This window comes from Delphinus delphis, chromosome 7 (genome assembly GCF_949987515.2).
Source record: "Delphinus delphis chromosome 7, mDelDel1.2, whole genome shotgun sequence".
Classification (NCBI taxonomy): domain Eukaryota; kingdom Metazoa; phylum Chordata; class Mammalia; order Artiodactyla; family Delphinidae; genus Delphinus; species Delphinus delphis.
In genome coordinates this window covers 62,820,320-62,846,208 of record NC_082689.1, presented here as the reverse complement: position 1 = coordinate 62,846,208, position 25,889 = coordinate 62,820,320, and the positions used below count along the sequence as shown (strand labels likewise).

Below are 25,889 nucleotides of genomic sequence, written 5' to 3'. Positions count from 1 at the left end.
TGGATCCTGGAGAACTCGATTCTAATTTCTTCTTAGAGGACTTATGCCCTAATGCACTTATTATTAACCAGTACCACCACGTGAGCAGTCAGTCCTTTGACTATTACTGTCTCCTAAATTCTTAAATATCTTTTTCTTGCATGCAGAATTAGGGGATAAGGACTGAATCGCTGACAGCCTACTAAATTCACCTTCTCCTGTACCTGTTGCCCTAATGGACAAAGGTTTTCAAACTTTCTGTTTGTTGCTATTGTTTATGTGTTGATTTTGGTTTGGAGAGTTGTTTTTTTTGGGTTTTGATGGGGCTTTTTAAAAATGGAAACATAAATAAATATTACAACTGAGAGTCCCTGTTTAAAATGTGGGAATCCCTCATTTCACCCTCAATGTTAGCTCTCAAAGGAGATTCTATGCACAGCATACAGTAAAGAACCATCAATATAGACAACTTAGTATCTACCTCAACCATCTTCCTTGTAGAGACCTGGGATTTTTTTTAAACTTTATAAAAATTGATATAGGATGGACTCTGAGGTTTTTTTTTTTTCCCCTAGGATTTTGGACCAGTTTTTGGATTATGACATTCAGAAAATCCCTACAGAACCATGGGCGATCAACTATAGAAGTGGGCAGAGAAGGTAGAAAGCAGTTCAACACACCACAAAGAACCGAGTCTTCATCAGACCCATCAGGGCAATCCTGATGAGCATTGCATATGAAGTGTGGGCTGGTACAGTTGCCATCCATGCACTGGTACTGTCCTAACCGGCAGTAGCGCTGCGGGCAAGTGATGGGCTCGTCGGAACCATCCAAGCAGTCTCTCTGCCCATCACATTTCCACCAGATGGGAATACACCTACACAGAGAAAACAGAGCACTTCTCCTAGCAAAACACCAAGTGGTTAGAGGAGCAGGCAACGACTATCCAGAGAGAAGCAGGGAAAATGGAATTCCAAGGAATGATACACACGAGTTCTCTCACGGCCCAAGAAGAGGATCAATTAAACCTTAGCTACTGTGGAATATTTTCAGAGAAAACATGACAAGGTGACATAGACCAGGTTTGTTAAGACCCAACACACACTGAAAAAATGCTTTGAGTATGATGATTAAATTCCTGCCACAACAAAGAGTGGAGTGTGTGTTTGGAGCTGGGGTTCTGGAAACAGGGATTGGTTGGGACCGTCAGCCAGAGGGATATATGACATTTGGGTACTGGCTGGAAAGCTGGAGGCGCTGACATTTTTTGAGAGTCTATGTCATGATGGGTGTATGCTAGATTCTTAACCTAGGATACCTTATTCAATCGTCAAAATAATCTGCCACTGAATCTCAGATGTTATGATTTGCATTAACATCTCCTCTTGACCTCACTCTCTGACTCAGCCCCTAGTCATCAGGCCTGTGGCCATTGTGAGGGAAATAAGCTGTGACCGTGTTTCATAACAAATACAAATCATCAAACATGGATTTGAATGTGTGACCCTGGATCCGCTGGCACAGTCCTCTAAGAAGCTAGGCCAGCATATGTTTGAAAAAGATGGAGAAATTCTATCACTCCTGAGGGCAATTTTTCAGTGTACACTTATATACATTCTTGGCCCTGAGACTCTGGACAATTCCTTAGAAATTAAAAAAACACACAGTTTGCTTCCTTGCTACAGAAACAAAAACTTGTATGCATGGGCGTAACCATTTGGTTCACAAATTCCTTCTTTCATGGACGAAATTATCGAAGTTAGAGAAAGTTGGACGGTTGGAGATCCAACTTTCCTGGTCTTGGTGCATCCCAAATGAGCCACGTTAATTAGCCAAAATCTTGGTTCATTGGAAAACTCCCATCCCCTGGAGCCTTGAAGTTCAATGTGTGTCCAAGGGCTGGAGAGGCAATGGGGAGAGGGAGAAGAGAGCCTTACATTTCACTGTTGGCACACAGGAATTGGGTGCTAGAGCACATGGGCAGGCACTGGGTGCTGTAACTATGCCGGACAGTATGGAAGTTATCTGGACACTCGCAAGTGAACCCACTGCCTCCTTCTTTGATGAGGCAGAGATGAGAACAGCCACCATTGTTGGTACTGCAGGGATTAGTCACTAGTGAAAGAAGGAAGAAAATATATGTTCATTCACTTAAAGAGAGTATCAAGCACAGACACGCTGATTACCAGCCACATAAAACTCATCACCTCTTAGTAAAAAAAAATGTTATCCTAGATTCATGCTTTGTGCAAAAGTGCATAAAGAGTACATATGGTAGAGCTGTTTTAGCAACCCTGTTGCTAGTACAGAAAATTGATTTATGTGCTACCAGAAGTGAGGCTTACTCACTGGTGTTGGGCTAGAAAAACTGTGTCTCCCAAAGTTCTTGGAGAGCAGGTGGGAAATTTAGTTTACATCCATGTGCCCACAATCTAAGTTAAAGTTTTCATTTTCAGCAGCTGCTATATTCTCTCATCCTAAGGATATAGGCAACTGAAGTTGCACAAGAATCAGGTGGATGGATAAACTGAGCAACAACTATACTACCTTTCTGGGCCGCAACTCAGAGGTAAAGATAAATTTGAACTTCTGCTAAATAATATGAAGAATATATAGAAAAAAATATTTTGCCAATTCTCATTTTTCCTAACTTCCAAGTTTATCGTATGTTTTAACAAGACACCACGACAAAGCGGGCCCACAAAATCCATTCTATCCCCAAAGAATACTCCAGAACTTGGCTAGATATCAAGTGCAAACAGACATTTAATAAATGATGTTTTATAGTTACTATAACTTTCTTTTAAGCATTTCTTTTAAACTAATCATTTCAGTAGATTGATATTGTAAAGAAATGATTGTTATAAATGCATCCATGTTATTACAATACATCTCTTAGGTGTTACAATTTATTGTGGTTATACAGGAAATGTCCGTATTTTCCAGAGGTGCTTTCTTAAGTATTTAGGGCTGAAATGTCAAAAGGCAACATAACAACTGTTGATTCTTATCCAAAAGAAAGCCCAGACTGATCTTTAAGAATAGAGCAGGTGCTATGAAAAAGAATTGTAAGCAGACTTTTCCAGGAATAGGGGAATAAATTCTAAAGATATTTCCATCCCCTCAACTCTCAGCATTTGCTTTGTAGAAAACATTAGCAAGTAACACCATTCCCAGTATAAATCATGATATTTATGCTTAAAAAACAAAAACAAGAATGGAATGCACAAGACCCTAAAGCAACTGTGCAAAAACTTCCAAATCACTTACTCACCAATTGGCTGCCTGTAGGGATGATACACACGGATGTCATATGGTCTGTGTGTTGTGTTCACCAGCGCCACCCTATTTGACCCATTGTATTTGTTTCCCTTTTCAACTGTCTTTGTGTTCCAATCTGTCCAATAAATGGTGTCTTCAAAAACAGTTATAGCAAAGGGATGAGGCAGTGTCCCGGTTTCGTACACCGTGTGCCGATGGTGGCCCTCCAAATCAGAGTACCTGGAGTCGGAGGAAGGAAGAGTCACTCAGTGAACATAATGCCCCTCCTCTAATGCCTTTAAGGATAGAGGCTGACAAATCAATGAATAAAGTTCTACCTTCTAGAGGTAACTGAAGTTCAGATCTTCCTCAAAACTTTTAGTCTTCAATTAAAACAAAAACTAAATTTAAAGTTTATTTGGACTGAATGAAAAATGTAAAAGTTGCAAAAGCAATGCCTTAAAAATAGGAATAACCTTTCTCAAGTGCTCATGGAATATTCTCAAGGATAGATCATATCTTGGGTTACAAATCAAGCCTTGGTAACTTTAAGAAACTTGAAATCGTATCAAGGATCTTTTCCAACCACAACGCTATGAGACTAGATATCAATTACAGGAAAAAATCTGTAAAAACTACAAACACATGGAGGCTAAACAATACACTATTTAATAACCAAGATATCACTGAAGAAATCAAAGAGGAAATAAAAAAATACCTAGAAACAAATGACAATGAAAACACAACGACCCAAAACCTATGGGATGCAGCAAAAGCAGTTCTATGAGGGAAGTTTATAGCAATACAATCCTACCTTAAGAAACAGGAAACATCTCAAATAAACAACCTAAACTTACACCTAAAGCAATTAGAGAAAGAACAACAAAAAAACCTAAAAGTTAGCAGAAGGAAAGAAATCATAAATATCAGATCACAAATAAATGAAAAAGAAATGAAGGAAATAAGAGCAAAGATCAATAAAACTAAAAGCTGGTTCTTTGAGAAGATAAACAAAATTGATAAACCATTAGCCAGACTCATCAAGAAAAAAAGGGAGAAGACTCAAATCAATAGAATTAGAAATGAAAAAGGAGAAGTAACAACTGACACTGCAGAAATACAAAGGATCATGAGAGATTTTATTGGCAACTCTATGCCAATAAAATGGACAACCTGGAAGAAATGGAAAAATTCTTAGGAATGCACAACCTCCTGAGACTGAACCAGGAAGAAATAGAAAATATGAACAGACCAATCACAAGCACTGAAATTGAAACTGTGACTAAAAATCTTCCAACAAACAAAAGCCCAGGACCAGGTGGCTTCACAGGAGAATTTTATCAAACATTTAGAGAAGAGCTAACACCTATCCTTCTGAAACTCTTCCAAAATATAGCAGAGGAAGGAACACTCCCAAACTCATTCTACGAGGCCACCATCACCCTGATACCAAAACCAGACAAAGATGTCACAAAGAAAGAAAACTACAGGCCAATAACACTGATGAACATAGACGAAAAGATCCTCAACAAAATACTAGCAAATAGAATCCAACAGCACATTAAAAGGATCATACACCATGATCAAGTGGGGTTTATCCTAGGAATGCAAGGATCCTTCAATATACGCAAATCAATCAATGTGATACACCATATTAACAAACTAAAGGAGAAAAACCATATAATCATCTCAATAGATGCAGAGAAAGCTTTTGACAAAATTCAACACCCATTTATGATAAAAACCCTCCAGAAAGTAAGCATAGAGGGAACTTTCCTCAACATAATAAAGGCCATATATGACAAACCCACAGCCAACATCATCCTCAATGGTGAAAACCTGAAACCATTTCCACTAAGATCAGGAGCAAGACAAGGTTGCCCACTCTCACCACTCTTATTCAACATAGTTTTGAAAGTTTTAGCCGCAGCAATCAGAGAAGAAAAAGAAATAAAAGGAATCCAAATCGGAAAAGAAGAAGTAAAGCTGTCACTGTTTGCAGATGACATGATACTATACGTAGAGAATCCTGAAGATGCTACCAGAAAACTACTAGAGCTAATCAATGAATTTGGTAAAGTAGCAGGACACAAAATTAATGCACAGAAATCTCTTGCATTCCTATACACTAAAGATGAAAAATCTGAAAGTGAAATTAAGGAAACACTCCCATTTACCACAGCAATAAATAGAATAAAATACCTAGGAATAAACCTACCTAAGAAGAAAAAAGAACTGTAGGCAGAAAACTATAAGACACTGATGAAAGAAATTAAAGATGATACAAATAGATGGAGAGATATACCATGTTCTTGGATTGGAGGAATCAACATTGTGAAAATGACTCTACTACCCAAAGCAATCTACAGATTCAATGCAATCCCTATCAAACTACCAGTGGCATTTTTCACAGAACTAGAACAAAAAATTTCACAATTTATATGGAAACACAAAACACCCCGAATAGCCAAAGCAATCTTGAGAAGGAAAAACAGACCTGGAGGAATCAGGCTCCCTGACTTCAGACTATACTACAAAGCTACAGTAATCAAGACAGTATGGTACTGGCACAAAAACAGAAATATAGATCAATGGAACAGGATAGAAAGCCCAGAGATAAACCCATGCACATATGGTCACCTTATCTTTGATAAAGGAGGCAAGAATATACAGTGGAGAAAAGACAGCCTCTTCAAAAAGTGGTGCTGGGAAAACTGGACAGCTACATGTAAAAGAATGAAATTAGAACACTTCTTAACACCATACACAAAAATAAACTCAAAATGGATCAAAGACCTAAATGTAAGCCCAGACACTATCAAACTCTTAGAGGAAAACATAGGCAGAACACTCTGTGACATAAATCACAGCAAGATCCTTTTTGACCCACCTCCTAGAGAAATCGAAATTAAAAACAAAAATAAACAAATGGGACCTAATGAAACTTAAAAGCTTTTGCACAGCAAAGGAAACCATAAACAAGATGAAAAGACAACCCTCAGAATGGGAGAAAATATTTGCAAATGAAGTAACTGACAAAGGATTAATCTCCAAAATTTACAAGCAGCTCATGCAGCTCAATATCAAAAAAACAAACAACCCAGTCGAGAAAAATGGGCAGATGACCTAAATAGACATTTCTCCAAAGAAGATATACAGATTGCCCACAAACACATGAAAGAATGCTCAACATCATTAATCATTACAGAAATGCAAATCAAAACTACAATGAGATATCATCTCACACCTGTCAGAGTGGCCATCATCAAAAAATCTATAAACAATAAATGCTGGAGAGGGTGTGGAGAAAAGGGAACCCTCTTGCACTGTTGGTGGGAATGTAAATTGATACGGCCACTATGGAGAACAGTATGGACGTTCCTTAAAAAGCTAAAAATAGGGGCTTCCCTGGTGGCGCAGTGGTTGAGAGTCCGCCTGCCGATGCAGGGGACACGGGTTTGTGCCCCGGGCCGGGAAGATCCCACATGCCTCGGAGTGGCTGGGTCCGTGAGCCATGGCCGCTGAGCCTGCACGTCCGCAGCCTGTGCTCCGCAACGGGAGAGGCCACAGCAGTGAGAGGCCTGCATACAGCAAAAAAAAAAAAAAAAAAAAAAGCTAAAACTAGTACTACCATATGACCCAGCAATCCCTCTACTGGGCCTGTACCCTGAGAAAATCATAATTCAAAAAGAGTCATGTACCAAAATATTCATTGCAGCTCTATTTACAATAGCCAGGACATGGAAGCAACCTAAGTGTCCATCGATAGATGAATGGATAAAGAAGATGTTGCACATAAATACAAGGGAATATTACTCAGCCATAAAAAGAAACGAAATTGAGTTATTTGTAGTGAGGTCGATGGACCTAGAGTCTGTCACACAGAGTGAAGTAAGTCAGAAAGAGAAAAACAAATACCGTATGCTAACACATATACATGGAATATAAAAAAAAAAAAATGGTCATGAAGAACCTAGGGGTAAGATGGGAATAAAGACGCAGACCTACTAGAGAATGGACTTGAGGATATGGGGAAGGGGACGGGTAAGCTGGGACAAAGTGAGAGAGTGGCATGGACATATATACACTACCAAACTTAAAATAGATAGCTAGTGGGAAGCAGCCGCATAGCACAGGGAGATCAGCTCAGTGCTTTGTGACCACCTAGAGGGGTGGGATAGGGAGGGGGGAGGGAGGGAGACGCAAAAGGGAAGAGATATGGGGACATATGTATACGTATAAGTGATTCACTTTGTTATAAAGCAGAAACTACACACCATTGTAAAGCAATTATACTCTAATAAAGATGTTAAAAAAAAAAATCAAAACAAAAAAAATAGGAATAACCAGAGGAGTTTAAAGATCACTAATTCCTAACCACAGCTGCTTTCCTGCTGATGCAGCTGGTTCAGCTCTTGAAGGTTTATAATCTCTTATGTTGATGTTCTCCATGAAGCATTCTTTCAATATCCTGGGATGAACACTGTTTCCTAAGCCATCAGAGGAAAGCAATCTAAAGCTGGACTTCTGTCTCCTCAGGAAGACAAGGGAAGAAGCAGTTTTCAGAGACAGCTTGATTCTCAGTATAACCTGAGCGGGATAGACTAGCTGAGTTAACCTAGAGGCCAGCAGGGTTAGCTTTGTACACACTGGTAGCACATGTATTATTAATCATGACCCAGACATTATTAGTGAATCTAGGTCTCATTCATTCCTCTGAACCTATGTCAGAATACTGATATTTTAATATTTAAAAAACTGGGAGCAGACCCTAAAACTCACAAGAGGTGGAATGAGCTAGCAACTAAAGAAGTTGATAACATTAGCCGTGTGATGTTAGAAATTTTTTCCAAAATATCATAATTTATGGAAACTTAAAGAAGGTATAGGAAAACCTGAATATCTTCTTGACCTCTGTTAATAAGACTGCAGATAAATGACCAGAACTTAGTCATTATCTGTTTCTTTAAAAAGGTCATAAACCAGAAAGCAGTCTTGTCTTCTCCTTCAGTTCTTGCATGATCTCTATATAAAGACCTCAGATACTTTTATGGGTATTTTTTGTCAAGTGTAATTTTTTTCAAAATAAATTTAATAGAATGACAGGATTTTTTAAACCTTTAAAATAGCTCTAGTGAATTAACAACAATTCCCTGCTTTTGCATGCAACAGGCTGTGTATCTGGGTACTAGTTCATAAATGCCCAGAAGACATTACCCTAGTCCAACTAGGCCATAATTAGCAATGCCCCGAAATACACATGTACTGCTTGGCTAATAATTTGTATTATCTTTTTTACAAGGAGTACTTTTCATTGAACAGTATAATTTTTCCAAGTCTATTAATCATATATTTGGGAGGGTAGGGTAAAGTAAAGGGATAAGGGCATTAAGATGAGTTGAGTACTAAGTTGACTACCATAGGGGAGAGATTACTAGCTGCTTTTTTAGGAGGATAAGAAGTAAAAGCACCAAGACAATATCCTGATCTGTATGACTTCAGAGTTCATGCTCTTTCTCTTGCACCATACCATAGAGCTTGGCACCTATAGGCACTTTAGCTAGAAGTGACTTCCAACAAACAGGCCACTTAGAAGCTGCCTGGGAAAAATGCACTGGCAACACAAGCACTGGTGTTTAGAATCAGCAGTCACCCAGTTTGCTTTATTCTTTTCTAAGTACGTACTCAATGTAACCCAGGTGGGCATCTGTCCAGTATAGTAGATCATTGGTGTAATCAATGGTGAGGCCATTGGGCCACTTGATCTTGGTAGAAATAATCACAGACTTATGGGCTCCGTCCATGCCTACTCTCCCAATGTATGCTCGGTCAGCCCAGTCTCCCCAATAGACATGCCTGTTGGAGCAAACACAAAGGGTCAGTCCCTGAAGCCAAAAGAACTCAGTGGCAAAGACATAAGCTTTCTCCAATTAGAGAAATGGAGTTTACATCCTACAGAGCCTTTCACAAAGGAAAGAGAACAGAAAATAATCTAACAGGGCATGATGCACAGGAAATGCTCAGGAATGAACATGATTAACTGGGGATTTCAGTGGATTGGACATGGAAAGTCCAGTAAAGGTGGGTTGTTGTTTTTTTAAACCATAAATTACTTGTATGCAGCCAAATGTGACTTTGAAAGTGAAATGGTGTGTCATGGCAAAGAAAATAGAATAGCCGATGAATAGCATTTGAACAAGCCATGCTTCTACCCATTATACTAAGCCATTTACCAGGTAGGAAAAGCAGAAGACAAACTCCAACAAGACACTGGCCTTGATATCACTACGTGAACAGCCTTTGTGGTAACAGAGGTGGAAGAAGGGCATGAAAGAAGAGCCCAAGATTACAGGGAGACAATACCCATATCGAGGGTGAAGGGCAATTCCTCTGGGATTCTCAATGCAGAAGGTGTTGTTGGCATCCACACAGTGCTCGGCCAGCTTGCGGCGGTATCGACCATTGAGGTCAGAGACAGAAAGGCAATTCAGGTGGGAATCCACCCAATACAGCTTTCTGAAAATGGAGAACCAGGAGTTATAGCCATTTTACTTGAGAAAAAAGGCACATTTAGCCACACAATTTCCGATCCAAGCACTTTTCCCCCAGGCAAACAAGGACAAGGGGAAACACAGTTGACCTTCCTGCCCTGAGGCAACGGAAGATGCAAGAATGTGTGCTACTCTTCCTGATGTCACCTTACAACAGGAAATTCTGGGGCCACACTTCACACAAGGATTCTAGCTTTACTTGCTTCGTGCAGCAAAAGGCATCTTCCCCAAGCAATGTTCCAGGCTTTAGAGGAGCAGGGAAGCGGAAGTGAGAGTGATCCATGAGTATCATGAACTACAGTTTAAATGGTGGAGTCAAGGAAACAAACTTGTCTAAGTGCTATCATTGAGACTGCACAAGGGAACTCTGAATCATGGCATCCTTCAGATAAAGAAAAACCTGACCCCCTCCCTGGCCCCGTCCCAGTAGGCTGGCAAAATGAGTTTCTTACCCTGTGCCAAGTTTTACTTAAACTCAAAAAGCTTTAGAAACTTATTAGAATCTCTTACCTCAGGATATTTCAGTTCTGAATATATTGCTATTCAATAAAATCCATTTATTTTCTATAAGGCAGGGTTCTAAATCTGGGGTTCTTAATCTGACACCAGGGTAGCCTAGGCTCTGGGGGCGGGGGGTGTACCTTCTAAAACTGATGCAAAATTGTATAAGCATAAATTTGTTAAGTGGCTTTATCCAGCAAGGGGTCTGTGGGTATCACCAGAGTCTTAAAGTATCCATAACCTTCCAAAGGGTTCAAAACTCCTAGAATGAGTGTCATTTGAGATCTGATAGTCAATTCCTACTGAAACGATTTCTCTTCCAAAAGACCCCAATGTCTCCTTGCCAGAGGCAAGCCTGATCCAACCATGCGAGGTGTCAGAATATTTAACTGTTAGGACAGTAACATCTTTTTAGGCTTGGGGATGAGGGAATGACTATGCATAAATGCACAAGCCTTGCTATTTAATTCAGTTGGGTAAATCCTGATGTATGAGATGGCCACAATTTTAGATTCCAACATTGTAGAGGGTAATAATAGCAATAATAATAGCAAACATCTATTAAATGCCAAGCCCTGGGCTAAGGACTTTTTTTAATAGTATATTATTTAATATCTTATTCCTGTTTTCTTTTTTTTTTTTGCAGTACGCGGGCCTCTCACTGTTGTGGCCTCTCCCGTTGCGGATCACAGGCTCTGGACGCGCAGGCTCAGCGGCCATGGCTCACGGGCCCAGCCGCTCCGCGGCATGTGGGATCTTCCCAGACCGGGGCACGAACCCGTGTCCCCTGCATCGGCAGGCGGACTCTCAACCACTGCGCCACCAGGGAAGCCCATTATTCCTGTTTTCCTGATGAGGCTGCTGAGGCCCAGAGGTTGCTGATTAGTAAGAGCTAGAGCAGGAATTCAAGACTGGCTCCACCACAGGGCACTCCACTCTGTGGAGCTTCCTGCCAACTCGTTAATTTCTCTTTATTCCACAGTCAAAACGCTGACCCAGTGAACAGAATATGGAGAAGACACTCCATGCACGCTCCAAGAAAAATTAAGAGGACTGAGAACCGGCACAATTTTCCACTGTGCATAATGGTGCTTTGAAAAACTTGTATATCAAGTTTAAGGGCCTTGGAAACCAAACATCCTTGAGTTCGCTATGAACATCTTTATTGATATTGGGGAAATGGTTTCAAATTTCAATGTAATTAGTATCTTAGAACTGTCCCCTACAAACTTAAATGTGACTGGGTTCTATCTTGCCTTGTGTTTTAAGGAATGTTTAGCCTGGCTGTACTCCTTCTTGAACATTTGAGAAAATGCTTCGGTCATGAGATATTTTATCCTACCCTCACCCTAGACGTTTTTGCTCCATCTTTCTCAGTACCACATATGTACCTAATTCTTTCCCCTGGTCAAGAACATGCCTAGAATGACAGGAAAGTAGCTGAAATCCAGGGGAAAATCTCATCCTACCAGTTTTGGGGAGAGAGGGCTGAATGACAATATCAAGGCTAAAATATTACCTTTTCTTGCATTGCAGCAAAGGATGAGATAGGAGCAGTACCACAATTAGTTCTGTTCCTGCAAATCATTAATCACTATGCTTTTTGACACACAAAAGAGCCACTATATATAAAATACTTGTATTCACATGATCAAGATTTTATTCATTTTTCTGTAGGCAGTCCTTGAGCACCTATGGCAGGCCAGTTACTATTCAGGTAGAACTAGGGGGCCAATTCTCCATCCCCCATCTTAGGACCTTTACCCTTAAGATGGTCAAACAGAGAAGACGTGGAAGAGTCCTCTGTAGGTCTGAGGTGACTGAAGCAATAATATTTGCAGGCTAAGTGCCTCCAGCTTCATGTCAACCACAAAGCCAAATATCTGATAGATTCGATATGCAATAGAGATGTGAAGAAGTGTGGTTGAGCTGGTGGACTTGAATTAAAGTATCACCATCTCCCTTAAAGATGCTCAGAGTTTCAAGTCGGCCATTCTCCATTTTACAACCAGCCCAGGCTGTGAATAAATAGCATTGCAAGCAGCCTGTGAACGCCAGGAAAGCAGGGGCTGTGTCTGTCTTGTTGACCTCTAGACCCCAGTTCCTAGCATAGCACTGCATGCAGGAGGCACTTAGGCAACAGCTTTCGATGACTGAATGCACCAACAAATGCATGCATCATCCCTTCACAACACCTCCAGTTCACTGAATGGCCAGTAATAACAGAGCTCTTTCCTCCTTTGTGATGCCCCTCCCCATGAAATTGATATCATAAATTCTTAAAATCACTAGATTTTAGGTTCTGTGGTATCCCATTTGATTATTAGGTACATAGCAGAAAAAAACAAAAACATGCAGAAGCATTAAAATGTATCTACCCATTAACCCAAGTTGGAAAAGATCAGCTCTCTGTTAGGATGGAAACACGGTTTGAATACTTTTTTAAAAGCAAAACGCCTTTTAACTCTTAAAAAGCTCCTCAGCTTTTTCTTACCTGGTAACCCAGTCGACAGCCAGACTTTCTGTACCCGGTAGATTGTACTTTATGACTGTCTCCCTGTTTGTCTTGTTCAGAAACATTCTCTCAATGACTTTATTCTCTATATCAAGCCAGTACAATCTCTTTTCTACTCGGTCAAAATCCACTGCCACAGCATTACCCAGTCCTTGCAAGATGAGGGAGTATAAATGGCCATCGATAGTTAGATTTCTCAAATAGTAACGGTTGCTAAAAATGAGATCGGGCTCGATGTTGCTGTTCTGCCGGCAGGTCTTTCCATCTGGCTCACGGATGTAGCCTGGGGCACACTTGCAGATGTAAGAGCCCAGTACGTTCTCACACTTCTGGCTACAGACAAAGGGCGTCTCCTTGCATTCATCAATATCAACACAAGTCCGCTTGTCAGACAACAGCTTGTAACCAGGGTTACAAGAACAATAGAAACTGGTTAAAGTGTCTGTGCAATTGTGGTCGCAGCCACTGAGTGAAGGGTCATTGCATTCATTAACACCTGTAGGTAAAAGACAGTTATCAGAGAACCTAAGTTGACAGCAACGGATCCACCATAGTGGTCCAAAGTCAACCTTCCCACTGGACAGACGCAATCCTTTTTGTTTCATTTTGTTTTGCTTCGTTTGGACAGACCCAATTCTTAATGAATCATGCTAAAAGAAGACAGATAAGAAGGGATTTCTAAAGGCCCTACATTATTCAAAAGTCACTCTTACTCAACTTCCTCCCAACTTGATCCTTCACCAGTGGTTTTAACAACTAATACAACCAACAAGTTTGACTTCTAATCCTATACCTGCCAATCTTCTTTTAATCGATAAATTTAGAAGTGAAATAGCAGGAGAGAGAAGAAAGAAGAGCAGAAGAGCCCACACAGTGGTGTGCTGGTAAAACAGGTCTGGGGTGTGGGGTGGGATGGGGGGAGGGGGGAGCTCTAATTTGTAGCCTCTTCCAGTTCAATGGTGCCACGACTCACACCATGGCCAATTTCAGGCTCGCAGTGTGACATCCCTGAACATGGAGATGGGAAGAGAAGTGCTCACTTGACTGAGTCTCACAAATGGGATGAGCCACCCAGCACCCCAGGAGGGTACCTCTGGCTGGTCCTGTGACACATGGCCATTCTCATTCAAAAACTAACTACACAGCACGGGAGAACACTTCCTTAAGATTCTGTACTTTATAAATTCTAGACGGGTTTACTTGTGGGAGTTTGGTGGGGGGCGGGGGGGAGGGGCTGCCAATTAAACTCTCCCCTTTAGTCACCTGAGGATGAAAATTAAGAACAGGCTAAGGGGACTTCTCTGGTGGCGCAGTGATTAAGAATCCGCCTGCCAATGCAGGAGACACGGGTTCGAGCCCTGGTCCGGGAAGATCCCACATGCCGCAGAGCAACTAAGCCCACGAGCCACAACTACTGAGCCCGCAAGCCACAACTACTGAAGCCCGCGCGCCCAGAGCCCGTGCTGCACAACAAGAGAAGCCACCGCAATGAGAAGCCCGCGCAACGCAACGAAGAATAGCCCCCGCTCCCCGCAATTAGAGAAAGCCTGCGTGCAGCAACAAAGACCCAATACAGCCAAAAATAAAAATAAATAAAATAAATAAATTTATTAAAAAAAAAACAAAACAGGCTAAGGAATCCTAGCAGAGAGGCAGTGAAGGAAACAAGTCATTGCAAGAGGCCAAAGAGAATCAACACTCTCTGCTGTTAGATACCGTTGGCCTGAATTTGTTCATCTCCTGTTCTCTGTAATGACTGCCTAACTCATGAATTAGTCCACAAAATGTTTGTGACTGACCTTAGATACCAAGAAATCCTTGCTTTCTGCTAGACAAGCAATGGTAATTTTCTGGCAATATTCTACTTAGAGAACCAACTGACAAGTCCTGTTAAGTCATGAAGGGTTGAAAATCCACATTGTCCCCCTGGTTTCCTTTTCCCCGATCTTCTGTTATACTCACCACATCCTTTCTCATCACTGTTGTCTAAACAGTCATCTAGGTGGTTGCAGACTTTCACCATCTCGATGCAGTTCCCATTGTCACACCTGAACTGATGAGGGGGACACGTGGTCTCCGGGGTGTGACACAGGTGTTCCAGCTCATCTGAGTCATCTCCACAGTCATTTTCCCCATCACAGACGAAGGCCTTATAAATGCAGAGCCCATTCTGACAGGTAAAATGGACCTTGTCGCAGGCAGGGTACACGCAGTCCCTCTCATCACTGTAGTCACCACAGTCGTTGCGCCGGTCACACCTGTGTCATGAAACCCAGTACCACTCTTGAGAGGGTTTTTTTTAATATGTTTCCAGCATTTAAAATCAGAATATTTCAGGTGAAAATCCAGATTCGCAATTTCCCTCCACACAAATGACGCTGACTAGTGTCTGCGTCTCTTAGCTGGAACACTTGCCCAAGGTCCACCTCACCTGCCCCTCACTGTTGCCTGGTTGACCCTGAGCCGCAGCGCCCAGACCCATTTATCATCATGCTCACACCGTTATTCTTCTTACAGCAGAGAGAAGAGAATGAAGTATTTCTTGTACCCATGCCTCTACTCCAAGTGGAAAACCAAGAGCCTCAGCTACCTCAAGAAAGAACTTTCTTCTAGCAAGCCCACTTCATTCATCTCTCTGACCCTCCGTGCAAGGTCACGTTATGACCTTCATGGACCCTAGGCACTTTTGCCTTCATGGGCCCCTTCCTCCATAAAAATATTTATTTATTTCCCTAGAATAGTCAAATTCATAGAGTCAGAAAGTACATTGGTAGATGCCAGGGGCCGGGGGTTAAGGGGAGTGGGGAGGGCGAATGGAGAGTTAGTGTTTAAAGAGGACAGAGTTTCGGTTTAGGAAGGTGAAAAATTGCAGAGATGGATGATGGTAAGAGTTGCACAGCAATGTGAATATACTTAGTGCCACTGAACTGTACACTTAAATGTGGTTAAAATAGTATGTTTTATATTATGTGACTTTTACCACCATAAAAAACATTTATAATTAAGGACCACATTGGTATAAAGCCAGATATATTAATATTATTTGGTATTATAATACTTTCTTTGACCTAAAATTTCTTTTTTTTTCTTTTGATTTTAAAAGAAATCCAAACATTTTCATAGACCACTAAAAGTAGCATGGGCTCCAGGCCCCAGTCCTGCCTCATGGAAGTTTAGGTTTGTTGGTAGATTGTTTAATCCCCAATTCACCTGAACCAGTCGGGGATACACAGTCCATTACTACAGGTGAACTCCGTTTCAGAGCAGGATCTCCTGGTGCAGTTCTGGTGCTCATCGTAGGCATCAGAGCAATCCGCATCGCCATCACAAACCCAAGATTGAGGGATGCACCTCCTGGATGGAGACACGCTACTTACACAGAGAAACTCAGAACTTGAGCAGCTGTGACTCTCTGAAACCAAAGCACATGAGAATCAGAAATCACATGAGAGCTCATTCTAGAAGTCAAATTCATTCTGAAGCATTATTTATCTTGCTTGACATTACATAATAGTCTGAGGGATGAAAGGAAATGAAGGGAAAATAGGTAGACAAACTACGCTCCCAAATTTTCATTTTAATTGCTTTGGATCTTTGATTTTTTTTCAGAAGTAAAAAGTAAAGGTAGGGCTTCCCTGGTGGTGCAGTGGTTCAGAGTCTGCCTGCCGATGCAGGGGACATGGGTTCATGCCCCGGTCCGGGAAGATCCCACATGCCGCGGAGCGGCTGGGCCCGTGAGCCATGGCCGCTGAGTCTGCGCGTCCGGAGCCTGTGCTCCACAACGGGAGAGGCCACAACAGTGAGAGGCCCACGTACCGCAAAAAAAAAAACACACACACACACACAAAACAAACAAACAAACAAAAAAAAAACTACTCACATTTTATTAATTGGATACCAAAAATCCCTTACATTTGGTAACATTTTTTAGTTTACAAAGTATAATCACTCAAACACAATGTGAGATAGGCATTTTTATGCCAGTTCTACAGATGAGAAAACTGAAGCTCGCAATGGTTGACTAGATAGCTCAAAGTCATAAAATTTTCCAAAAAGCTAGGGCTTCTTTCCTAGGTGTATAGGAGCTGTGTATGTCAATAAGAGTTGTCAGAAACCAAGACACTGTTAGGAAAGAGCTAAGATGCTAACATGTAATCATGAAAGCCTGCAGAATAAAATACAGGTATTTTATCCAATCTCACTGAGGGTAAAGAGGAGACAAGAGGAAGGGAGTCTTGGTGAGGAGATATGGGAGAAAAGTATATCTACAGTCCATGTTTGTGCAGCTGCCAACCACCCATTTCATAGAATATATGTAGAACCATGGACCACCACCAAAGTCATGGACATATGAGGTAACAATCAAATGCAGACATCATGGAGTCATTGTTTTTATTATTCTACCAGGGAAAGACACTCTTCCAAGACACCTTAGCTAAGAGTTCTATGCTCTGTTGGTAATGGGAGATGGTGTTCCATAGTTTGTTCCATAATTCACTTAAAAGGAATGACCCCCCCACCCCCTAACAGCTCTAGGGTAATGGATAAAACTGGAGGCACAGTTAATTGCAACACTATTAAAACTGCTATTAAGAGTGGCCAACTGAGTTCTCTTTATATGCTCTAGAAATGTAGGACATTATTTCCATTACCTAAATGCAACAGAAAAAAAGTAAACATTAAAATCATTTTTCATCATTTTAAAGCATTTAAGTGAATGATATCAAACATTCTTGGGCCTAAAAATAAAGGTAACATTCTATCTGTGTGCATTCAACAAAGAGGAACCTCTCTGACAACCACATATTCCAAAGACAGAAAAATAAATCTACTGAGTTTCCCTAGAATGTGACAATGCAGAGGAATTGATTGTTTGCACTTACCACAGTGGTGTCTTTCATCCTCATCACTCATGTCCCCACAGTCATTATCACCATCACAGACCCACTCTACTTGGATGCACCTGTTATTGTCACACCTGAATTCATCACTGAAGCATGTTGGCTCAGAAAACTCTGAAAAAATATAAAAAGCAGTCTTGGTGAGAAGAGTGGTTTGCAGTCCAGGAATCTTGAGAGAAGCCTACTACAGCATGGGCTTTCTAGAACACCAATTAGAGTTCTTTAATCATATCCCACATGTCAACGAATCAAGTTGTCATATGCCAATAAACCCAGAGACCCCTCAAAATTAGCCTAGGGCTAAAGAAAATTTAATTTTAACCACTAAAAATACAGCACAATAATAACAGTAAGGAGAAACATGACCTTTCATAAGCTGGTAAGAAAAGAGTACATATCAATACAGTCTTTGAAAGAAACATATCCCCTTTGACACAGGAATGTTAGTCCTAGAGATCTAGCCTATAAGAATCTTCCCACATATGCAGGATGTTCATGCTAGCATTATGTCTTATAGTGAAAAAATGGAAACAACCTAAATATCCATCAGCTGGGAAAGGGATAAAAACACATGGAACACCCATACTTTACAGCAATATTCAGCAGTGCAAAGGAATCAGATAGAGCTGCACTTTCTAAGTGACAAGCTACTGTTAGGCTAAAAAAAAAAGTGGGGGGGGGGGGAAATTGCAGAAAAAATATAGGTAGTAAGATCCTATTTGTGTTTTAAAAACTACATGTCAGGATATATAGATAAAGATAAGAAGAATTCACACTTAATAGTGATTATGTCTAGGGAGGGAGGGGACCGTAGGAGGGTGAAGGAATGGGGATTTTACTCTTTTATATACATCTTATTATCTCTTTAAAATAATATCTGTGTATTGGATGTGCACCAAACTCATTGTGGTAATCATTTCATGATGTGTGTAAATCATGCTCTATACCTTAAACTTACACAGTGCTGTATGTCAATTATATCTCAATAAAACTAGAAAAAAAATCTCTGCATATTATGAGAATGCATTCATATTAGATTGCGTGTTTACTTCTATTTAAATATGTCAGACAGTTGGTACTAATTGCTATTACTATGACTTTGGTTCCCATGGAAAAGTCTGGAAACTATATTTATTCTTCATATATTTGAACCAATAGTTCATATATTTAAACCAATCTCTAAGACTATTCTACCCACCTAACAGTTACTAATTATTTCCTTTACAGATCCTCAAAACTCTATGTGCCCTTTGTTTTCTCAAAACTCTTAGTGTTGGGGAAAAAGAAATTGGCAAAGAGCTTCTAATACCATTTTCTATTAGCCACAGAATTTGAACCTGAGGGAAGATAGGAATAGAAAATAGTCTGAATTCAGCTGCAAAACTAGGCTAATGGTCTTAAGAAAATACCCCTCCAGGGACTTCCCTGGTGTCGCAGTCGTTGGGAATCTGCCTGCCAATGCAGGGGACACAGGTTCGAGCCCTGGTCCGGGAAGATCCCACATTGCCATGGAGCAACTAAGCCCGTGCGCCACAACTACTGAGCCTGTGTGCCACAACTACTGAAGCCCGCGCGCCCTAGAGCCCGTGCTCTGCAACAAGAGAAGCCACCACTGTGAGAAGCCCGTGCACCGCAACTAGAGAAAGCCTGCGCGCAGCAACGAAGACCCAATGCAGCCAAAATAAATAAATAAATTTATAAAAAGAAAAAAGAAAATACCACTCCAAAAAAAAGCTTTATATGTGATGGTACTTACTGCAGTGATATTTATAATACAGGAAAAAAATAAAGCAATCTAAATGCTTAAAATAGAGGCAGTTAATTCAATGATCATATAACCACTCAATGGAATATCACACAGCCATTAAACAGGAGTATGAAGACTTTGTAACAGGGGTCAGCAAACTCTCTCTTAACCAGACAGTATATATTTTAGGCTCACAGGCCATATGTTCTCTGTCGCGCCTACTTGACACTGCCATTGTAGCAAAAAGGCAGCCATAGCCAGGATGTGGCTGCATTCTAATGAAACTTTATTTATAAAGACAAGCAGCTGGCCCATGGCCATAGTTTGCTGACCCCTATACAGCAATATTGACAGACAAAAAAGCAATGTATTCGATTTTACCTTTATATTTTTTTAATTATGTAAAAAAAAATTGTGCGTGGATATAGATTAGGACTTCCAAAGGTAAATAGCAGCCTTCAAACACAAGCAACACACAACTGCCTCTAAGAATATGACTAGAAGGTCCTTGGAACATCTCAGGAAGCTCAGATGGCCATGGACCCTACCTCCTCAGCTGGCACACAGAACAGAAAGAAATATGTGCCCCTCATATGCCCCCTCCACCTATATATGATGATTTCAATCACTCTTGGATCCTCCCACAGTCTTATGGGTCAGAACTCAGCCAAGTTCAGAAATTCCAACTCAGAGTCAATTACAATTAATTGAGTTCTACAAGCCAGGCAGGTACCAGGTGCATCACCAACATAATCTCTTTTCATCTGCATCGATCAGCAGCCTCCATATCCTGATCAGCAACCCACCCAGTGCCCTGCATGAATAGGTTTTTAATGAATGTCTGCTGAGTGGTTTCAGTAAGGAGTGCAAACATCCCGCAGCCAGAATCGTAGTCTATATTTGAAGTAGTCGGAAGAGGGTCTCCAGCCGCATTACAATGCTTTTCATGCTTGTTTACTCTCTTACCACAAGTGTCAGGTTCATCAGAGCCGTCAGAACAATCTCTTTCGTGATCACAAAACCAAAAGCTAGGAATACAGGATCCAGATGTGCAGTGGAACTCATCGCTCTTACACGACTTAGAGACTGCAGGAGGCAAAGAAGATAAAACCCATGAGCAACACACAAGCTTGTTCCTAATAACCTGCCTGTATCTCTGATCTGGATACGAGTTGCCAAGAAAGGAAGGCTGAGGCCTGGGAAATGAGTTTTTGTGTAAGTTTTCCATTGGGAGGGAAGAGTATGGGAGAGCAATACCACTCCAGTTTCCCAGAATTTTTTTCCAAATTCCAGAAGTTCAAAAATGGATTGCATTTGCTAGAAATACCAAAAGACTATTTTTTTGACACATGAAATCACAAATTATAGATAAAAGAAAACTTGGTTCTACGTTTTCTGCCATAACATAAAATAAAATAAATGCTACTGAAAAGCAAAAACAACAATATAACCAAATCTGAGTTCACCCTACACACAATCTTTTAGCCATCTTAGACCATGATTCTAGAGAGTTATCAAAGTTCTGCTCTTAATCATCCTTATAATTCATTTGAGTAAATGACTCTGCCTACACGTGAACATTGATTCTTTTCTCACATAACCTGAGGTAGTTCTGGTCTAATGTGTTTTCTAGATTTTCTGCTACCTCTTGCTGCTGTTTTTACAACTGACTCCTGCTCTTGGACTGTAACCTGGCCTGGTGACAATCACTAAGTTCTTAAAGGATGCATCTATTTACACCAATAGTCTCAAAATCATCGTGCTTAAGAAAGGCCTTTTAGTTTAATAGATACAGGAAATTATTTGATTAAACCAAATGGCTAAATATGAAATTAAGGTTTCTGAAAGTCAAACATATGAAAAAGAGAGAAAAATCCTTTCAGTTACTAATGGCTACTACAAATGTATTGAGAGCAAATACAAGGGCTCAATGTGCAAATTCTGCCTGGAGTTCCTGAAGACAAAAGGTCTTTAATTGTAGAAAGATAGGCATTAGAGCTGGTCTCTGGAAGAAATATTTGGAGTCAGGCATCCAGCCAGGGAACAGAGAGAAGGGGCTTCTTATGCCCCTACAATTACATCCTAAAGTAACTGCCTACTGAATCTACTTACAAGGTCAATTTGAGATAACAAATTGAAATTAGCCCAAACACCCAGGCGATGTATCTTTGTATTAGCTCAAGACATGCATCCCTGGAACCACAGAAGGAAACGCAGTTTTATCTTACCACAGAAAATGGGGTTTTCATCACTCATATCTCCACAGTCGTTGTCTCCATCACACAAGAAAAGATGAGGAATACAAACAGTTGAATTCATACATTTTACGTATCCAGGCTGGCACGTGCGATCAGCTTGAAAAAGACAACCAGATAAACATTTGGAACTTACCCACCACATACACATCATACACGTCCACGCTAACAGATCTATTGCAGAATCAAACCACCAGAAGGGAAGGATGTTCAAAGCTATCACAGAGGCATGATCCATGACACTTATGGGATGCCATACATTCTACAGTAAAAAGAGATATTTCCAGCTGATACCGGAGGCCATGGAGGTGAGGGGAGGCTGCTTTATAGTTTTAATTGTCTGTTTTCATTATTTAATAGCATCAGCATGAATCCCCACTCTTGGTTAAATAAATGATGGCATATCCACACAATGGAGTAATATGTAGCTGTAAAAAGGAATGAAGATCTCTGTATATTGATAAGGAATGATGGTATGATCTCCAGGATATATCAACAGTAAGAAAGCAGAGGGCTTCCCTGGTGGCGCAGTGATTGAGAGTCCGCCTGCCAATGCAGGGGACACGGGTTCATGCCCCGGTCCGGGAAGATCCCACATGCCGTGGAGCGGCTGGGCCCGTGAGCCATGGCCGCTGAGCCTGCACGTCCAGAGCCTGTGCTCCACAGCGGGAGAGGCCATAACAGTGAGAGGCCCGCGTACCGAAAAAAAAAAAAAAAAAAAAAAGCAGAACACTAGGCTATCTTTTGTGTAAGAAAAATGATGGCAGTGTGTATGTCTAGCAAGAAAGAAATGCTTACACCAAAAACAACAACGATGAAAAGATAAAACTAATGAAAATTGTAACCCCTATGAACAGATTGAGAATAGTATGGAGGGAGCAGGGTGGAGAGGACAAGGAAGAAGGACTTCTGTGAATGCACCTTGTCATATAATTTTGACTATGAAACCATGCACATTATTTTGTATAAATAAACATAATGAAATAAAAATAGATAAAGAAAAGCAATTCCTAAAATTTGGAAACAGTAACAAATGACTGCATATTCCTAGTAACAAATGTAACAAACATTTGTTTGTTACATTTGTAACAAACATTTTCCAAATGTAACAAACATTTTCCAAACAAAATTTGGAAACAGTAACAAATGACTGCATATTCCTAGTGGGAAATAATCTAAGAACAAGAAGGACCTAAAATCTTTAATTATATTTGTGTGGTTACGTTGAAATTCTTATAGGCATGTTGAAATTATTATAGAATAAAGCAAATAAGTGACTATGTTAATGTCACTTATTACAAACCAAGATTTTTAAGTAAAACAGACATGATTATAAAATCCAAAAGGTAAAAAACCTGTTATCCCAAATTAAAATGGAAAATACCAATATCATTTTTTTTCCCCTTAAGAATTGTATTTCCTAGCTCTGTCCAATAAAAAGGCCTAGAAGCAATAAAAGCCAAATAGGAATGGGTAATGCAACACTGTGGTAATTTTTAAATACCACAAAAGGAATGAGGCCAATTCCAGGTCTGAGACAGGAAATGTACAAGTCTGAGCTATGGAAGACTGAATGGGGTCAAGTCAAAATAACAGAGAACCCAACTTTACCAGGGTTCCTGCTGGCCGAAGATAGAACAATTAAGCACCGAAACCAGTAACTTACTTCACTGCATTTAAACTCAAAAACGTAAAAATCCATGAGTTTAACACAATAGTAAAAACAAAACAAAGCAAAAACTTAGTGCTCATTGGTCACCAACTCATTACTCTCAAAAATGACAAAGGAAAGGAATCAGACATTTACCCTGCAGAATTTTATTTCAGGATAACAAAATAGTTAATAAGGGAAATTTCTTCTTTATGGAACGTCAGCTAATAAATGTGCAAGGAACGACAAAATTTTAAAATGCCTATTTTGTAACCCTTAAAGTAATAATGAATTTATGGAACAACCATCCATGGATGCTAAAACCACTGGGTGAAAGGTTGATGGGAACTTCCTAAGGGAAGATTCAGGCTGACTTCTAAATTCACTAATTAATTTCGTCCTCACTTAAAGCGGAACAATCAAGCATTATGTGCTTCATTATGTGATACGACAAGAAATAACTCCACCTATGAAGTGTTCTTGCCCAAAGAATTGAGTCTAATGTAATCAAATCACTAGGCCTCAATTCCAGCCTAAATCAATGTGTAGACCTTGCCTGAATCATAATTTGAACAGAGCAACTGTTGACATTTGGGGACAAGTGATAAAATTTGAATATGGACTGAGTACTAGAGGATATTAAATAAGTATTGTTGATTTTGTTGGGCATAATACTGGCATAGTAGTTGTTTTTCAGAAGGTCTTTATCAGTGATATGTATGTCTGGGAGTTGCATTAAAATACTCAAAATAAAGTTTGGGGGCTTCCCTGGTGGCGCAGTGGTTGAGAGTCCGCCTGCCGATGCAGGGGACACGGGTTCGTGCCCCCGGTCCAGGAGGATCCCACATGCCGCGGAGCGGCTGGGCCCGTGAGCCATGGCTGCTGAGCCTGCGCGTCCAGAGCCTGTGCTCCACAACAGGAGAGGCCACGGCAGTGAGAGGCCCAAGTACCGCCAAAAAAAAAAAAAAAAAGTTTGCCTACAAAAGCAATGGAACATGTAGATATACCCAAACTAAAAATACATTTGTGCTCACGCTCCGCCCTTTTGTTTTCTCAAGATTCTAAAGTGCAAATCCCAGAAATTTTGGAAAACCAATTCACTAAAAAGCAATTTATCAGAAAAACTAAAGAGACAAATCATTTCAGTCAACACTGTACTACATACCTTTTTGCACAACAAACATTAAACACAACACATTAATCAATCATTTTTGTCAGTAACCACTGGTAGAGCTTTCAAATCGTCAGATGTATAAACCAAGGAGAAAATACTGAACGTTAAATAGTGAATGGTTGTACAGATCCATAAATTTAGGTGAATAATTCAAATACTAGGTAGAATAGTTTTAAAAAATCGCTTAGTAGACTGTATTAAAATGAAATGTATGTTTTAGATGAATACGATGGGGTTTTTTCTCAGAAAATGCATTGTCTTTATATAAAAATTTCATCTCCCAAGCTCTAAGACTTCAAGACTCCAAAGCACAAGTACTGAAGATGAACTTACAGCAATTTTTCTCATCTGAAGCATTGTGATCATGGCAGTGGTCCATTCCATCACAGACTAGGTGAAGCGGGATGCACTTTCCATTACTGCAAGTAAATTCCGTGGTTTCGTTACAAGCCCTGAACAGGCACCCTGCCTCATCACTGTTGTCACCACAGTCATTGTAGTGATCACAACGATAACGATACTGGACACATCGCCCGTTGGCACAGGTGAAGCTCGTCAAAGGGCAGGTGTGATAGGCTAAGAGGAGGGGAAAAAAAACATTGAAGAAGCTTCTGGATTAAAGCATCATCCCATTTTCTAAAAAAGATACAAGCAAATAAAATAAGACACTTTGGGTTTACCTTCCAAGGCAAAACGCACTGCATGCAAAGTGAGATGACACTTTAAATTAGTTAGATTAAGCAAATATTTTGTATGCTTCTTTTAGCAAATGAAGTATTTTAAGCAAATGGCAAAGTCACTCCATTTCTCTGCCATCTCACTGTATAAGTTTATCTCAATCACATTAAACTTAATCACGTTAAGTTTTCAGACACAATGCTTTAATGTGATCGAGGCTCAGAGAGGTTAAGTAACTTTCCCAGGGCTCTACAGACTGTAAATGGCATCCAGCACCTTTGCTCTTAACCACTATAGAGGTGCTTCCTAATAAAGCATCATACACTACTTCACAGCACATATATCAGCTTATGTGCGATTTAAGCAAAGTGCAAATCTAGATTCTCAGAGTAAATGTTTTTCACTTCTAAAAGGACCAAACACTTGGCACATTGTGAGTTCTTAACAAAAGTTCCAAGAGTCCAACTCACCACAGAGAGTTTCCAGCTCGTCACTGCTGTCACCACAGTCATCGATGTCGTTACATTTCCACTGCTCTGGGATGCAGTTCCCATTGAGGCAGGTGAACTTGGAACTATGGCACCTTGTACCATTATCCCGGATGCAGTACTTATTGTTGTTGGCCAGGTACCAGTGGCCCTCGTGTGGACACTGGCACTCAGGGCCATTTGGACCT

General features: G+C 40.4%; 1 protein-coding gene across 1 annotated transcript in view; it reads right to left on the bottom strand.

Annotated features, from left to right (window-relative positions):
- Window positions 1-25,889, bottom strand: part of LRP2 (LDL receptor related protein 2) — a 196,332-nt gene that overhangs the window by 38,658 nt on the left and 131,785 nt on the right. Inside the window, exons 43-55 of the mRNA XM_060016628.1 lie at window positions 25,684-25,887; window positions 24,869-25,111; window positions 21,684-21,809; window positions 20,422-20,541; window positions 17,687-17,822; window positions 16,018-16,215; window positions 14,770-15,065; window positions 12,787-13,303; window positions 9,604-9,756; window positions 8,926-9,096; window positions 3,254-3,480; window positions 1,917-2,094; window positions 660-856 (exon numbers count right to left, since the gene is read on the bottom strand). Coding sequence (XP_059872611.1) covers window positions 660-856; window positions 1,917-2,094; window positions 3,254-3,480; window positions 8,926-9,096; window positions 9,604-9,756; window positions 12,787-13,303; window positions 14,770-15,065; window positions 16,018-16,215; window positions 17,687-17,822; window positions 20,422-20,541; window positions 21,684-21,809; window positions 24,869-25,111; window positions 25,684-25,887 — 2,766 coding nt within the window. The remainder of the gene's footprint in view (window positions 1-659; window positions 857-1,916; window positions 2,095-3,253; window positions 3,481-8,925; window positions 9,097-9,603; window positions 9,757-12,786; window positions 13,304-14,769; window positions 15,066-16,017; window positions 16,216-17,686; window positions 17,823-20,421; window positions 20,542-21,683; window positions 21,810-24,868; window positions 25,112-25,683; window positions 25,888-25,889) is intronic.